Below are 16,654 nucleotides of genomic sequence, written 5' to 3'. Positions count from 1 at the left end.
GGGTAAAAGTATCGTCTACGTAGCGGAACCATGTCGGGAAGTTTAAAGTTTCAAACAATTTTGATTCATAATAATGCATGTAGATATCAGCCAGGATGGGACTGAGGGGGCTTCCCATGGCTAATCCCTCAGTTTGCTTGTAATATTTATTTTGGAAAACAAAATGTGTTTGTTTCAAACAGAGTTGAGTGAGAGAAATTAGCTCATCAATTTCGATGCAAGAGAAATGAAATTCGCGAAGTCTGGTTTCTAGACATCTTAATGCACCCTCCACTGGAACATTGGTGAATAATAATTTTACATCAAAAGAAACCATGAGTAAATTTCTAGGAGAAATGTTTTTAACCTTTTTTTACATTTTTATGGCGTAAATGTTGTTGTCTAATAGAGTTGAAAATCTAGAAACTAAATATTTAGCTAAGGGATACGAGGCAGCACCTAAATTTGATACAATAGGGCGGAAAGGAATACCACTTTTCTGAATTTGGGGAAGAGCATATAATCTGGCACAATTCGCAACAGATGGGATAAGCGAATGTTTTAAGTTGCTTGAAATGATTTGTGAAGATATGATCGCAGTTTTTATTTTTGACAAGTCCGAAGGTGAAGGATCTTTAGGGATCGGATTATATGGTCCTTCGTTTAAGAGTTTAGTGACACCATCGATGTAAGTGTTCTTATCCATGACGACTATCTGGCCACCTTTTTCGGCCTTTGAAATGATAATATCCGGGTTAGAATGAATTTCGCGCATTGCAGTTCTTTCTCTCGCAGTTAGATTTGGTTTCAAAGGTTTATTATTGAATTTCACATTATGAGCGATAAGATGTCTAATCAGTTCTTTCTGTGAATCTGAAACTTTACTCAACTTGAAAGCTTTTTCGATAGGAGCCAAAATCTTTGGAATCGAGGGTTTACAGGTTGTGAGAAGTTAAAATTATATTTTAGAATTCTCTCTTGTTCTTCTGAAAGACTAACATTAGAAATATTAACTATTGGTTTGATGTTTACAATGGGAAGATTTTGTGAACTACTTGAACTGGAAGACTGTAAAAGAAGTTTTTCGAATTTAACTGCAAGGGTGTTTTTATGACGGTTAACTGCATTCTCCGTTCTAGACCAAGACTTTGGTTCAAGGGCAGTGAATTTTGGATATGAATTAGCGAGTTCCAGATGAAGCTTATAAAGTTCATGTTCAATTTTGGACAATTGTTGGCGTGTATCCCTTATCATGGACCGAAGTAAGACAAGCTTGCAACTTAACAGAATTCTTGAAACGCAACTGGAATGTTTTTGGTTAGATATGATTTGAATAAAATTGAGGATGAATTTTTTACATTTACGTTTACCGTATATACCCGCGTATAAGTGGAGATATTTTGGACAAAAAAAAAAAAGACTTCAAAGTGGGGGGGGGAAGTCGAATTATACGCGGGGCCATTAAAAATTAAAAGAATCGGAAGTTCAAAAATTTCTTTATATAATGCAGTTGTTTTCATCCCGCACTCAAATTGGACGACTTATCAAAAAGTCACTTACTTGAAGTAATTTCATGACTTATATTATGTGACGAATTAATCACAGAGTTTCATACTTTAACTAGAGTAAGTTTCGATAAAACGTATGAATAAGTCTTTATAATAGTTATTGTTCATTCATGAAATACTTTTGTTAACAGGCGTACACGTCAAAATTTAAAAAAATAGCCCACGCAATAACTGAACAGTTTTGAATATTTCTTTTAACTTTTAAAAAGGGGAAATGCAGATAGATTTTACGTACGCGAATCTTTTCCGGAACAAATTCTAGAAGAAGGATTTTGATTTTGTTTATTTACCAAGGTATTTTTTTATCGTATATTTACTTTTTTTTCTCAGATGATTTTGAATAAATGTAGTACTTAAAAAAAAAATTTTCGAAGTTTCTGGATCGATTTCGGAAGTGGGAGGTCGACTTATACGCGGGTTTCTTATTTTCTACGAATATTTTATGTCGAAGGGGGGGGGTCGACTTATACGCGGGTATATACGGTAAGTAAAAAGTCAAGATAACACACGTAACACATCCAACTTCAGTACTACGGTTTACCGTAAACCTTCATCGGTTTGCCTTCCACCACACTTTAAATCATGTCATCCGACTAAACAAAAGTTAGCTTCATTTTATTCCTATGTTTTCCGTTCTCTTCAAGTTTGCTCCTCCAAACTAGTCCTTGATGAAGAACTAAATTATTTAAAAGCAATAGCTATTGACAGGGGCTTTTCACCCAACATTATTAATCAAGCAGTTAAAAAATTCTCAACACACTAAAAGACACACTCTTGTTTTAGGAGGTTATAAAAATTCTGTTGTCATTCCCTTCTTTCCATCAATTAGCTATAAAGTTGCACATATTTTGCAGAAATTTAACTTTCGGGTTGTTTATTCTCCCATCAATAAAATTCCGAGTTCCATACTCAAGGATTCTTATTCCGGATATGAATTCTTGGGTTATTTATAGGATTCCTTGCCAGTGTGGTTTAATTTACATCGGCCAAACTAAGAGAGCCTTAAAATTTCGCGTCAAGGAACATGAGGCATATGTTAGAAAAAAGAAAACACAGAAGTCTTCTGTTGCCCAACATTGTTGGTCCGAAAATCACACTTTCCATTTTTCTGCTGCCAAAATTATTCAAAAAACATCTTCAATTGGAGAAATGGACTTTCTAGAGGCATTTCACATTCAAAAAAAAATCTTTCTGTTCTTGTTAACGATCCTAATTTCAATCCATCTTTGCCTTTGGCCTTTAAAGAAATTATGTTTTAGTTCTGGTTTCACCAACAGATGACGCCCCTTGCTTATTCTTGTCCAGACTTTCTTATCTTATTTCCTATCTTGTTCATTTGTGGTTTTGCAGCTGAGGATGGTGGTTCGGTAAAACCATCGAAACTAGTCCTGTGAAAATTTTGAAAATTAACGCTGATTTTTGTTGTTCGACTTCTGAATTAGTGCTTATTCGGCGTGTTATTGTGTCTTAAGATTCATGTTAATTTCTCAATTATCAATTTTTTTAGGGGGGGAGGTTACTAGATTACCTGATTATGGGTAACTGGGTTATCTCACATCAGCATTTTAATATATAAATTCTCTGAATAATCATTGTATTTTCTATATTTCAGTTGGAGCTTTTGTTATTATAGTTTTGCCTACGAAAAAATACCCAAAAGAGATTTCTTAAAGTTTTAAAAGTAGCTTAAATAAAAAAGATATATTCTTAAAATATTTTTCTTCATTGAATTTTACGATGTTTGCAGTACATGAAATAATAAGAACGTAGATATCAGCAAGCATTTTCAAATATACAAACAGCCAAGAAATTTCACAACACGGTAACTTTTATCAATTATTATTTTTACTTTTTATTTAGAGGTGTATCAAATGTTATTCGGTATCGAGATAGCAAATTGAGTAGAATATAAAGTTGGCGTTTTCTTCCGCAAAGGATCCGTTTGCGCCGGTGCGTATTTATTCGCCAAGCTCGCCAACGGCCCTGATTTTAGCGGCGTATAGTTAAGTTGCAAGATATTTATCATATGAAAGGCATGATTTTAGCGGTGTACAGTCAAGTTATAAGATATTTAGCATATAGAAGTAAAATAAATAGGTTAATAATGACATTAACACGGGAGGACACGCGCTGTATTATGCAACATGAGAACACGCGTCGCAATTGACATACAAATGAAACATATTATTACAATTCAGTAAAATAATGCATTCTGTATTAATTATAACATTTATTATATAAAATAGCTTAAAAATGTTAATTTTAAAATTGATAACAAATAAATCAAAAGTAATTACGTTTTCTACAGATGACTAGGAATCATTGATTTCTATGAGAAATTTGTGTTTTTTTTTAATTTTTGAATGCAATTATAATCCATATTATGCAGAATTATTACATGGACAATGAGTTTATATAATTAATTTTCAAATCAATTAGATATTTTGTAGTTTATACATGAAGCTTCCATTTCAGTGTTCTTGACATATATTTTTTTTACACTTCATACAGTTTTTGATTTTCTGTCTTTTTCCTTTGAGCACATGTAACATCTCCGGTAACATAATTTTATTTCCTTTGTTTGCGAATCTTCGTTGTATTCCTTCTGTTTCTGTCGTGATTTCAAATGAGGATCTAAAAGTGCAAAGGCCAAATCAGAAACGCCTCCTATTCCTGAACTTCTGAAACTATTCTGGTGGAGTTTTAGTAGATAAAAGCAAGATCCTTGAATTTATGCCGGCAATAGTTAATAGCGAAACAAATATGCCCATAGGCCATCGGTTTTGATATTCTGGCCATAGAATAAGTGTCACCCATTTCGTCGACTATATAACTGCTCCTTTTGTCATGTTATAAAACGTAATTATTTGAGATTTCTTCAAATCTCCCGTGCTTTCCTCAAGAAGGTCACCATTATGCATAGTTGACAAAATGTTAACACGTTTGTTCTTTTCAGCCATATTAGAAAGTCGCATTATATCCTTTTGAAACCTCAAGAAAGTTGAATGCTGTTCTCTTCTTATTTGACACAAATTCAGGTGGGATAATCTTATCCTTGCATATTGTTCCAACGATAAAAATTTAATTTAATTTTATTTATTTTTTGTAAGAAATTGGCCAATTCATAACTGGTATACCAACTGTCTGTGGTAACGTTTCTTCCAGAATTGTATAATGGAGCCTAGGATGCGCTTTCCTTTTTCACAAGAACTGTTGACTTTTTGTATGGCCCATCTGGCTGCTGATCAGAGTAAATTTCCATGTTGAAAGTATAAAAGATTCTAAAATCAACCACAGTAAATATCTTTATACCATATGTTGCAGGTTTCTTAGGCATACACTGCCGAAAAGAGCATCGTCTACGAAAAGGTTCTAGCTTTTCATCCAGTCATGTATTCCCCTACATATAATTTCTGACAATTCTTGACAAAATTTTCAAACAAATCTCTTATTGGAGCTAATTTATCACTCTTTCTTCTGCCATCTCGTGTTCCGACATCATCGAATAGTAAGGCACGAAGAATGAAAAGAAAACGCTTATAGTTCATTTGTTTTATGAAAAATATCCAATCCTGTTGCATCAGTCGCCCATAATTCTCTAACATTTACACAATCCAGCTATGTATAAGAGTCCTAAAAAAGTATTTTTTACATAAATATTAGAGCATCTTACAATCATTGTGTCATGAAATATTAGCTTTCATGAATGGATAGGGGAAGCCACATCTTTAGATATATGTGTATTGCCTGGCACTTTTTTTATATTATGGGTTATGTTCCGCAAATTTACCTTAAAATGGACATAATTCAATGCTGTATACATTAGTGCAATTTAGAATATCCAAAGTGAGAATGGAAAAAGCAATATTCTCATTTCCATTTATAACATGGACCCTTATCAATAAATTAAGGCCATACTTTAATGGAGCATTCATATAAAAGACAGAAATAACTCCTGAATTAAAGGTAAGGAATAATTCCCTTGATTTCATAGTATGATATAGGCTTCTGGCTATTGATTTATCAGATAAGCAATTTCTTAGTTCAATTTTAGTGAAAATAATATTTTTCCCTCTCCCCTTAGTCACACATAAAGGAATGTTTACTTTTAATTTAAAATTGTAATTTTTAAACTAATGTATATATTAATGTACTTAATTTCATGTTTTGATGAGTAATATATAAATTTTATGTTTTAAATTATAATGCATTTTCCTCCACTTGTATTTTAATCTGTAATGTGTAAAAATGTAATACATTACATTAAATGCATTAAAGAATATGTAGTATATATTCAAATTATGCACATCCTAAATTTAACATTGATATTAAATTTCTTTGAGCTAAAAATTTATTTAAGTTTTAACTGTACTGATATGAATGTCAATTTCCAACAGTTTTTAGAATTTCCTGTATAATTAAAGTTAAATTAAATTTTCGTAAATATATTAATGCATATATATAATCAGGTTTTTTAAGGTGATCTGCTTTTAGATATTACAACAGTTTTGTGTATTTTGTATTCAGATTAAAAAAGTGTTTGGTTTTATGTGATTACGGCAAAGCTTCGAGGGCTATCTGCTTAAGGTGAGAATTGCTTTTCAAGAGGATTTTCTAAAAGAAACTATCTCGTATACACGTTACACATAGGGAAAACATGAAAACGCCCATGCAGCCAGCCCATTCAGACCGAATAGCAAAGATCAAGAAATACATCTGATAAACAAGTCCTCAACACACTCCATTACATTTTCCAGTCTCTAACCAATAAGACCCAACTGGACAAATTGCAATATTAAATACCTTACTTATGATGAATGTTCCAACAGGCGAGTTAAGGAAAAAAAACTCTTAAAAAGCCCTACCAAGATCCACTACACTGAAATTGCGAAGACAAAACTTTTAGCTAGTCATCTGATAGTTCCGCATAAAAAAAATCATGCAACATAATCAAACAGAATGTCATGATTCAGATACTGTTGGAAACTACATCTTCACATTTTTGCATAACCTTATAGTTTTAATTCTATTTTACTTATGTTTTAGTGGCAACAAATCGAACATTTTATTTCAATTAGTTCAAAGAATTTTAAAATGACTTTGTTTTTGGTTTAGAGCTGTGTGATTAACATTTGCCAATAACAAAGAGTTTTATAGTAACAGGGGCTATTTATTAATGGGGATTTCAAGTACAATGAGGCTGTGATCGGAAGAGAGCGGGATTGCAGAAATATTGCATCTGTTTGTAATGTTATTTGATATGAAAATGTCAATTGTGGTGGCGCTATTGTACCTGTAACAGGTGGGCTCATCTGGAGTATGAATGTTTTAATTATTTGATTGAATGAGGTTAAATAGGTCCTTTCCTGTTTGCAGGTCCCAGCTTCCAGCAGGGGTGCTTGGTGTTAAAGTTCCCTCCGACAATAGTAGCATTGGAATTTAGGAGGTGAAGCAGTTCATTTGAGCTGGGATTATTTAGTGGGATGTATACATTAGATATTTTGAATTTTTTGTACTCTATATAGTAATTTCTATTGTGTCATTTTTGAAAGTGGTGCTGGGATTTGTTATTTGAGAACGTTTTATACTCCTTTTAACAAATGTGATGTCGCCGCCTCTTCCATCCCCGATCCGTACAGTAGGTATTATAATTAGCATTTAGTAATTTGAAAGTTGGTCTAAGGTGAGTCTCTTGTATGAGTATTACATTAGGTTTAATTTCTATCGAGGTTGGAGAATTAATTTTTTTTTTATTGAAAAACCATTAGTTATATTGCAGCTGTTGCTGAAATCATTGGAAGAGTCGATTTCCTATTTTTCGACTACTGCGATTATTTTGTAAAGAGGTGATTTCTTGTTTTTAAGACCTTGTATCAGTATTTTTTAAGACCTTGTATGAGGAAAAAAATATGTAAAAATTTCTTTTATTCTATAATCTGAAGTAGCTTTTAGGATTACCAAATACTTACATATATCAGAATTAGGTGGTGTTTTTCGACAATGTACTGGCAGGTACCGATTAACAGACAAGTACAAAACTTATCTTGATAAATACCAATAGCTGCTGATGAGTCATACTAGTAAAAATGTTTAATTAGTTCACAATTTAAAAACTTTATATAAAATCTTCAATTTTTAGACTTAAACACATTGATTGTATGCTTCAATAAATTTGGGTAAACATACTACAGGGTTCATAGCCACATTTTAGTTAAAAAAATAAGCACCTATAAGCACTTTTCAAGCACATTTTAAGAGAAAAAATAAGCACCTGTCTAATTACATCATACACAAATGCATAACCTTTAAAATTAGACTTGTAATTTAAAATAAGAGAAATGAAGTACTTATTAATGAAGAAGAGAGAATAAGGATTACCTCAACCATGGAAAATAATTACTTTTTTGTTTTTACTTTTAAATAATAGTTCAATTTACAGATCTAGTTTACAATGAGAGAAAAAAAAACTATGAAGAACTAAACTATATTACAAGATTTAATGATGAAATTTCAGTTCAAAATAGAGAAAATAAATAATAATAAGGCATATTTATCATATTCGTTTGGAACCCAATAATAAATACAATTTATTTTTTCACTCATATTGATATTTAAATCTAAATTCTGAACATTTTCTAAATTTTCATTGTACATCAGTTTTCTCTTAACAGATATTGCAAGCAAAGTAATTTAAGTAAAAAACAGGAACACTTCTGAAATCAGAAGACAGAAATTTGCTTCATGCAGTCAACTTTAAGAATAAAAGCTTAACTAACCTGCATACTTGGAAATTGGTGAATATTTGAATATAGTCGAGTGTAACTTGAAGGAGTGGAGGGGGGTAGACTGTAGTCGCTCTTTAGATTTTTCCCCAAAATAAATTCTTTTGACATTTCAATATGTGCATCATATAAAAATAAACCAACGGAACTGAAAAATATTCTGCTTAGCAAACACAGTAAAACTCTTTTGAGTGTTCATAAACAAATCTCAGACTGAACATTAAATTATCTCTGTAAAATATAGCAAAAGTTAATGCGCAACACGTGCGCCGTAATTCTTCCCTACGTTATATTTCGCAATCAGAATTAACAACTGCCGGTAGTGGGAGAATAAAGAACTAAATAACTGGGGTGTTTTTCATTCTAATTTTCAACAGACGGCTTTAAATTCCCGGAATAGAATCATTCTTCGCTTGGGTTGGTAAACCACAGAACTTTTAGTCCTATTCAATCCAGATTGATTAAAAAGTGACCAAAAAAGTCCTTTGCTTCTTTTGCAGTGACTGTATCAGTTTCAATATTCAACATTTTGCGGAGAAAGGGGAGACCTCCCAACCTTCGTACTGTAGAATGTATTGGCCAAAAAATGAAATTATTTTGACTATTCGATTACTTTCCCTTTATTTAAGCCATTCCGAATATTATTCCTTAGAAAGCTAATCTGTGTTAAAACACAACCATTTTTGGAAGTTTACTATACTTTCGCAGTTACTGCAACTATGTTATAAACATTCATACATACGCTCATAACGATGATAATAAACACGAATATGAACTGACCAAGCAGAACAAGAATGCAAATTTTTTTGATCTTGATAGAAATTCAAACGTGTGTATTATTTGGGTGGGAGGAAAAGAATGCCGAATGCAGCGGAATTTTCTGCTGCTTTCGCAGTTCTTTGACCAATAGAACGACGGGCACCTGTCTGTACTCTTCGTGCACACTAAAGGTTATGTTAATGCAGAGAAAGGGGGAAAAGCTATTTCCGGGAATATGACTCACCATCTGACATTCCATATTAGAAAGAAAATTTGTATATTTAGTTTCGGCTTTGGTACGGGAAAAATAGCGCATTCATTAAAAAAACACTAAAAGCAAAAAAATAAGCACTAAAAACAAGAAATTAAGGGCTTTAAAGAAAAAGTAAGCACTTATAAGGGCCTTTATATTTTAGTTTTAAATATAAGGACCGCTATGAACCCTGGATTCTCATGTCATTCTACGGCACAAGGATGTGTTAATACGTGTAATCTTAATTTACCAGAATGCACTATTGCTTTATATGAATGATAGAATATTTGTTAAATTCAAATCTCATTCTTTGCAGCAATTGTGCAACAGAATTTAACTTTACTTTTTATTCTATATTAAGACACACTGACCAGATAGCTGCTCATTGCTTCTGTATATAGTGCCAGTCTCTTTACCTGACTTTTATTCTCAGAACCGTTGGTCATTTTGGTATGTTAATAACACTTAAAATGGAAAGTTAATCATAAAGACACAAATTTTACCTGAAATCATTTTACTGTGGAAAGATATGCTATAACTATCCTAGCATAATATAGACCAGTATGAAATTTACATAATAAATATGCTGACAGCAGTATGGCAAAGGTGAATTTAATTACTTAAAAAAGGCAAGAGATCAGGTAGTTTAGGTTTGATTTGATATTGCTGCTATGAATATCCTGATAAAATTTACCTTTGGGAACAAATTACATTTTGCCTATTTCTTTTTGAAGAAAGCATACTTTATTGTTCAAATAACTTAAAAGCTCGTGGTTTGAAATTTTGTTAACGTGAAGCAATTTTTGTAAAAATCTGAAAAGACATTTGTAATAAATTATTGGAAATTGCTGAAAACAAAATAACTACAAACTAATTTAAAAACTGCCAAATAAATGTTAATACCTACCAATATTTGACAATGCTTGAGAGACATCAAATTTTTATCCAGATAGCCTGGCAATAAAAATCCTACATTTAAATGTTCTCTTGATAACTGAGTATATCTGTCCCATTTTTGGAGAAAAATAGAAAAATGGGGCATTTAAGTTCAAAATATCTTCCTTGGGTGCACAATTTTATAAAATAGGATATTAGAGCATCTACAAAATAATCGAATGTTTATTACTTCCCATTTTTAGATTCCATAAAATCTCGTAACTATAGCATGTGATAAAAAATTATATAAACCATATTATTCAAGTACTTTATTTTAGAAAATGTTATAACCAAAATCACATCTTGCAAAAGTGAAATTCAAAAGCATTTGAAAACTAAGATAACTGTCCACTATTGGCAATCGATATCTTCCTGCTCGTCTGTCCACTCTGGCTACCATAGCTCTCAATTTTCTTAACAACATCCATACCCTCAATTACTTGACCAAATACAACATGTTTTCCATCCAACCTGTGAAAAGATATTTCAAATTAATAATAAAGGCAGTTTTAAAATCAAAATTACACCGTAAACTGAAAACCATTTACCATGATGTTTTTGCAGTACAAACAAAGAACTGGGATCCATTAGTATTTGGTCCTGCATTAGCCATAGACAGAATACCTATGTAAAATTACATAAACATTAACACACAGAAATTAATATCCAAATACATAAGCAAGCTATTAACACACTGATTTAACTTTGTCTAGTCTAATAAATGACAAACTGTAATTCTGTAAAATATCTAATACAAAAATGAATTGCATAAGCATTCAAAATAATAAATATGGTTTTAATTAAAAACATAAAGACATTAAAGTTCAATGTATATTTATATCGTTAAGTTCCTGCAGAGAATGACCATTATTTTGGATTCTATCAGATTTCGAACTTCCCTGCAAACACTCCGACTGCCAAAAAGTTTCCTCCCCAGCTTAGTTGTTTCCTCTAAAAATGCTAAACATGTTTACACTAATTTTAAAATTGCTCGAAAATGTTTAAGACATGTATACACAAAGCATAATTTGGCCACAAATGCTTAAGACGTGTTCTTCCCCCTACTTTCTGCATGCAGCTTTTAATGGGGTGTGTCAAACAGCAGGAATGTTAGATCTTTTTGGTGACTAAAAGTTTGTGAAAGAAGAACCATTTTACAGCAGTTTGCTTTGCAGTACCTTATACAAATGAAAGTTCAAATTGCCCATTATTATAGTACATTACCGAATTTTAGAAGAAAAATAAGAATTGTAATAGAAGATGCACATTTTAATAAATCAAACGTTATACAACCAAATATTTTATTTTTGTATTAAAAGTTGATTACAGTTTGATTAGCCAGGAAAAATTAAAGTGGTAAATGTCAAACCATAAGATACGACCAGACATTTCCAGTGAAATGTTAAAAAAATTCATCTGTATGGAATTAATGTATCGAGTCAGTTCATAGGTTCGTGTGCATTAAGAGTATGCATGGAATTCACTATGATGCATTAACTAAAATACAATTTTGAACCTGTTGAAACTTGTTATCGTTTGACTAACATATTATTGAATTCATCACCAACTTTTGTAAATATCGAACGCATTTTAGTACCCATAAAAGATGAATAGATTATCAGTACAAACGTGCTGTGCTACATTTTTTATTTTCGTGTGGTGAATCTGCCAGGTTTGCAGCGATGAAAATTAATAGTGTACATGGTGTACACGCCATAAGCATAAGGACTGCCCAGAAATAGTTTAAAAAATGTAAAGTTTTAAAAAGCAGCATTGATGGTGAACCCTGTTCAGGACATTTTGAACTGTTAGAACCAAATCAAACGATTAAGTAAGAAGTTTATAGTGAACAACTTTGCTGTCTAAACTCAGAATTGATCAAAAAAAAACGCCCACGATTGGTGAATATCAAGAAAAAGTTGTTTCATTGTGATAACGTTAGACCACATACAGCTTGAACAACACTGCAAAAAATTAGTATATTTAATTGGGAGCTTTTGCCACATCCTGCTTACTCCCCAGATATTGCCCAAGTAATTCACTAATCTCATGCCTTACAAAATTTTTTACAGGGAAAAAATTAAATTCTAAACAGGATGTACACAATGAAGTTTTTTGCATCAAAAAGTCTTTCTACAGCAAAGGCATAAAAATGCTACCTGTAAAATGGCAAGACATTGTAAATAATGGAGGAAAATATATAATTGATTAAAACATTAAACTGGTTTTTTATATTATTTAAAAATTTACCAAAAAATGTGCATGAATTTATGGACTGACCCAATATATTCTGTTCAGTATTTAAATTGATCACTGTCACTGCACATCAGTTTATCAGTGTACTTGTGAGTGATATCGAGATTTACCTGTTAGCCCCAAGTTACTTCTTTTGAACATAACATGTATTAAGTAGAGATACATAAAAATCATGATAAATCAGGAGACTTGGCAACTCTGAAACGGATTTAAATTCTAAACAGTAAAATAACACCTATCAACAAAAACCAGTTTAAAATATTTTATGTAAATCTTAAGATTTTTACTTGCACAAAAATTTGTACGAAATAGCAATTTTTTTAATATTCTAATTTAGATGTGCTCCAATTTTAAAACAAAAACACCTTAGAATAATGTAATGAGCAATTTCAAAATATTTTTATAATATAAAACTAAAAATTCTTAACTGTACACATACCTGGTCCAGTATGTTTCAAAATAAAATTTTCATCTTCAAACTTTGTACCATAAATAGACTTTCCTCCAGTGCCATTATGCTTTGTGAAATCTCCACCTTGGCACATAAAGCCAGGAATTACTCTATGGAAGATGCTGCCTTTATAGCCATAACCTTTTTCTCCAGTACACAAAGCTCTGAAGTTTTCTGTAAAAACAATTCAACATGGATTTAAAAATTTTTTAAAAACTGAAGTTGAAGGAAAATTTTTATAATTTGATAGAGGATAAAAAACTTTGTTTATCCATATTATGAGTTTCAACATTTAGTAAATTTGCAGTTTTGTATATACACATGACAACAGCTAAACTTTCTCATGCCCACATTACACATGAGAATACAGTTCCCACCTAGGAATAACAATATAAATGCTGGCCAAATAAAATTTGTTACAAAAAAAGGTTTTAGTATTATTTTTTAACATATACATAAACAAATGTCTTTCCCAACTCAAAAAGCCACCAGAAAGCGGCGAAAGTTTGTAAAGTTTTGGATATTCAAAACATACCCAAAAATTTTTCTTGGACACATTTTAAAAAGTACAGAATTTTCTCACAAATACTCAAATCATTACATTTTTAAAGAATACCATCGCACTACGCATTTGTTAAGAATTCATATATAAAAGATTTATACACACATCCCATAAAAAATGAACTAATAAATTTTCACCACAGAAACGTGGAAGCAGTTACCTTAAACGTTTTCTTTACAGCCCTAGTCATGGTAATTATGCAGTGCTTTACTCTTCCTTTTAATGCTACTTGGAACTTCACTTTTCACTCTCCTACATCTCCCCAACAGATAACTATTTTCTGACGATTTAGCTTTTGCAAAGGAAAGTGAGAGTGATGCATTAATTTATCAGCAATAGAGAATATATATTTTACAAAGACTCCGAATCTTGCATGTGGTAACAAATGCACAGACCAGTTGGAGAACCTGACCCATGAGGGCTTAAATAACTCGCACGTTAGATTTTTAAAAAATTCATTTTCAAGTAGATGTTGGGCAACTGATTTGCTATTGTGCATCACTCATTACTCAAGCTGCACATCTCGTCTCCTCTGATGATTCGCTACAGATCACGTGCCTACAACTTTAAATGCACAAGTACCTGAAATGTTGTCCGATGTGGCACATCTAAACATTCACACAAATAAAATGCTACAAAATCGCAGATTGGAATGATAACAGAAGATTTTTAAGAGGGCACAATTATTTCTTATAGACTATTTCTTAAACATTTAATGTATAGATTTTTTAACACTTTTAAATAAAAAAACTAGCTACATTTGCAATTAAAACATCTTTTGAACAGTGTCTTTTCATGGTGAGTAAATGGTATTTGTTGAGAACCGAGACAAATAGCTCATTTTGCAGCATCATCATACTATACAATATTCCCATATACTGAACATCTACCTGTAATAGTTTCATCCATGAAATTTTAACAGGATTAAGGGGACTTGGTACCTTCAAATGCATGAAATTACTGACTTTTTAATTTTTTTGCTAGAAAAATACCTTAATACTCTTAGCACACTGAAGAGAAATTTTGAAATCTGACCGATAATAAATGGTATAAAAAGGTTTTTAAAGACTAACAGCCCTTTAAATGCCATACCTCCCGTTTTTTTAATTCTTTGAACAACTTATTAAAATTAAGTATAAATGAAAGAGGAACTAAATATGACTGCAACTATAAGCAAACTGTTTATGTGTATGAAATATTTTAAATACAAATTAAAGTTGTGTGTATATATATATATATATATTGAGCTCAGCAAATATTTCTATGCATTATCAGACAACCCAACTCGTGATAAGACAGGAACAAAAAGAGGGAGTAATGAGTCATTAAGTTTCCGACTGTAGCATTATTGATAGTGCTAGAACAACATTTAACTCTTTATTAAAGTACATCTAAATTAACTGAAAATGCAATTTATATATCAGAATAAATGTTTAAAAGAAAAATCACATATGCTACCGAGTAGCTTCAAATAAAATGTTTTATGTCTGTTGAAATTTATAATTTTTGCTTTTTTGAAAAAATGAATAAAACAAATTAAAATTGATCTTAAGTGTTCTAGAAAAAAATTATGTATAAAAATTGTTTTGAACATGCTTTAAAAAAACAGGCAAAGAAAAATTCTACTTGCATTTTAGGATTTTTTGACAATATTTCTAACCAAATAAGGTTTTAAGCAAAAGCTTATCTGCAGCCAGTATGGCAAGAAAAAACACTAGATTTATTCAGCAGATTATGCAAAATATTTAACATTCTTTAACCCTTTGCGACACGCATATTTAAAATATATTTTAATCTTTAAAAAAATGCCTAAGAATAAGTCAAATGGACTTACTTAAGTGCCTTTAAGGCTTGAAAAAAATTCTGCGCTTTTATTTTTTACGGTTGAAGGTGGGATACCGCATGTCCCACCATGCAACTAGCACGTCTTATAGCATATTGGTGTATAGCAGGGAAAAAAATCATGTGGAATGAATAAAAAAATAAAGCGTGCATTCTAAAATATTCATAATAAACACACTAAAATGCATTTTGTACTTATTGCATATATGCATGACTTGTAAAATTTTGCATATAGTATATATTTAATATTTTTAAACTTTAGGAACAAAAGAAAATGTTTTCTTGAATATTATTTTAAGATTAAAATTTGATACTTGTACATATGATACTAAATAAAATATTAAAATTGGCCCTTGATTCAAAAATGATATATGATTAAATTGAAAAAAAGTAATTTTTCATGAAACTTTGAAAAACATGGTTTCATTCTTTTGTAAGCATAAAGGCACTTCACATGTTTCACACATCCAAAATGTTCGTTGTTCTTCTTTCGATATGCTGCAATATGCACATCTTCTCCTGCTCGTTCTCTTTGGTGTTTTACTTACATTTTTTAGTCTCTTTTCTGGTTGTACGAATGGGTTTTTATTTGAACCAGGGATTTCAGTTTTCTTTTCAGCTCTTTCTTGCCTGCAAGCGCCATTAGACCTTCTATAACTGAGAGAAGAAAATCTTTCATTGTTTTTACATCATGATCAGGTTCGCGAACAAACTTGAATAAATGTGTTTACTATACTCGCATCTAAAAAGTAAAAAAAAAAAAAAACGTGCCACCATTTCTTGCTTTTGCGGTCTATTTCATGTAGTTCTTTCAGTTGATCAATCAGTCGACATATCTCATATTCTTACTGTATGAAATAATGCTGTTTGGGCACAGTACTTTTTTTTCTTTCCATCTCATTCTTTTCTATTAATTTCTTTCACTTCAGTTGCCTTTTCCAAGTAAGACAGGATAGAAACGGATCTTTTATCCTTCCATTTTATGCAATAAATTGAATCATCGCTAACTGAAAAGTTTATATATTCTCTTGACATAAATTTGTCTTTTAAATTTTTGGGTAGATACTTCCGATCCACATGCATAGATGGGTCTGTGTCTTTAAAAGCAAAACAAATTATAACTACTTCCCTTTCTTCTTCAGCAATAACTTCAACCTCAGTTATTCTCTCCTGGATTTCAATTTCATCTGAATCAGAACTGACATCTGAAGCATTTGAGTCGCAATCGGATGGCAATTCAGCAAAAAGATCCAAAGCTTCCTGAGT

General features: G+C 31.4%; 1 protein-coding gene across 1 annotated transcript in view; it reads right to left on the bottom strand.

Moving 5' to 3' along the window:
• Nucleotides 1–10,531: 10,531 nt before the first annotated feature.
• Nucleotides 10,532–16,654, bottom strand: part of LOC118200681 (peptidyl-prolyl cis-trans isomerase-like) — a 32,448-nt gene continuing 26,325 nt past the window's right edge. Inside the window, exons 3-5 of the mRNA XM_035372638.2 lie at nt 12,973–13,158; nt 10,826–10,901; nt 10,532–10,748 (exon numbers count right to left, since the gene is read on the bottom strand). Coding sequence (XP_035228529.1) covers nt 10,613–10,748; nt 10,826–10,901; nt 12,973–13,158 — 398 coding nt within the window. The 3' untranslated portion in view covers nt 10,532–10,612. The remainder of the gene's footprint in view (nt 10,749–10,825; nt 10,902–12,972; nt 13,159–16,654) is intronic.

The sequence above is a fragment of the Stegodyphus dumicola genome, chromosome X1 (genome assembly GCF_044657685.1).
Source record: "Stegodyphus dumicola isolate Sdum_Otavi_A_Nest chromosome X1, ASM4465768v1".
In the NCBI taxonomy this organism is placed as follows: Eukaryota; Metazoa; Arthropoda; class Arachnida; order Araneae; family Eresidae; genus Stegodyphus; species Stegodyphus dumicola.
Note: the sequence above shows the minus strand (reverse complement) of the source record. Positions and strands in the feature narration are given on the sequence as shown.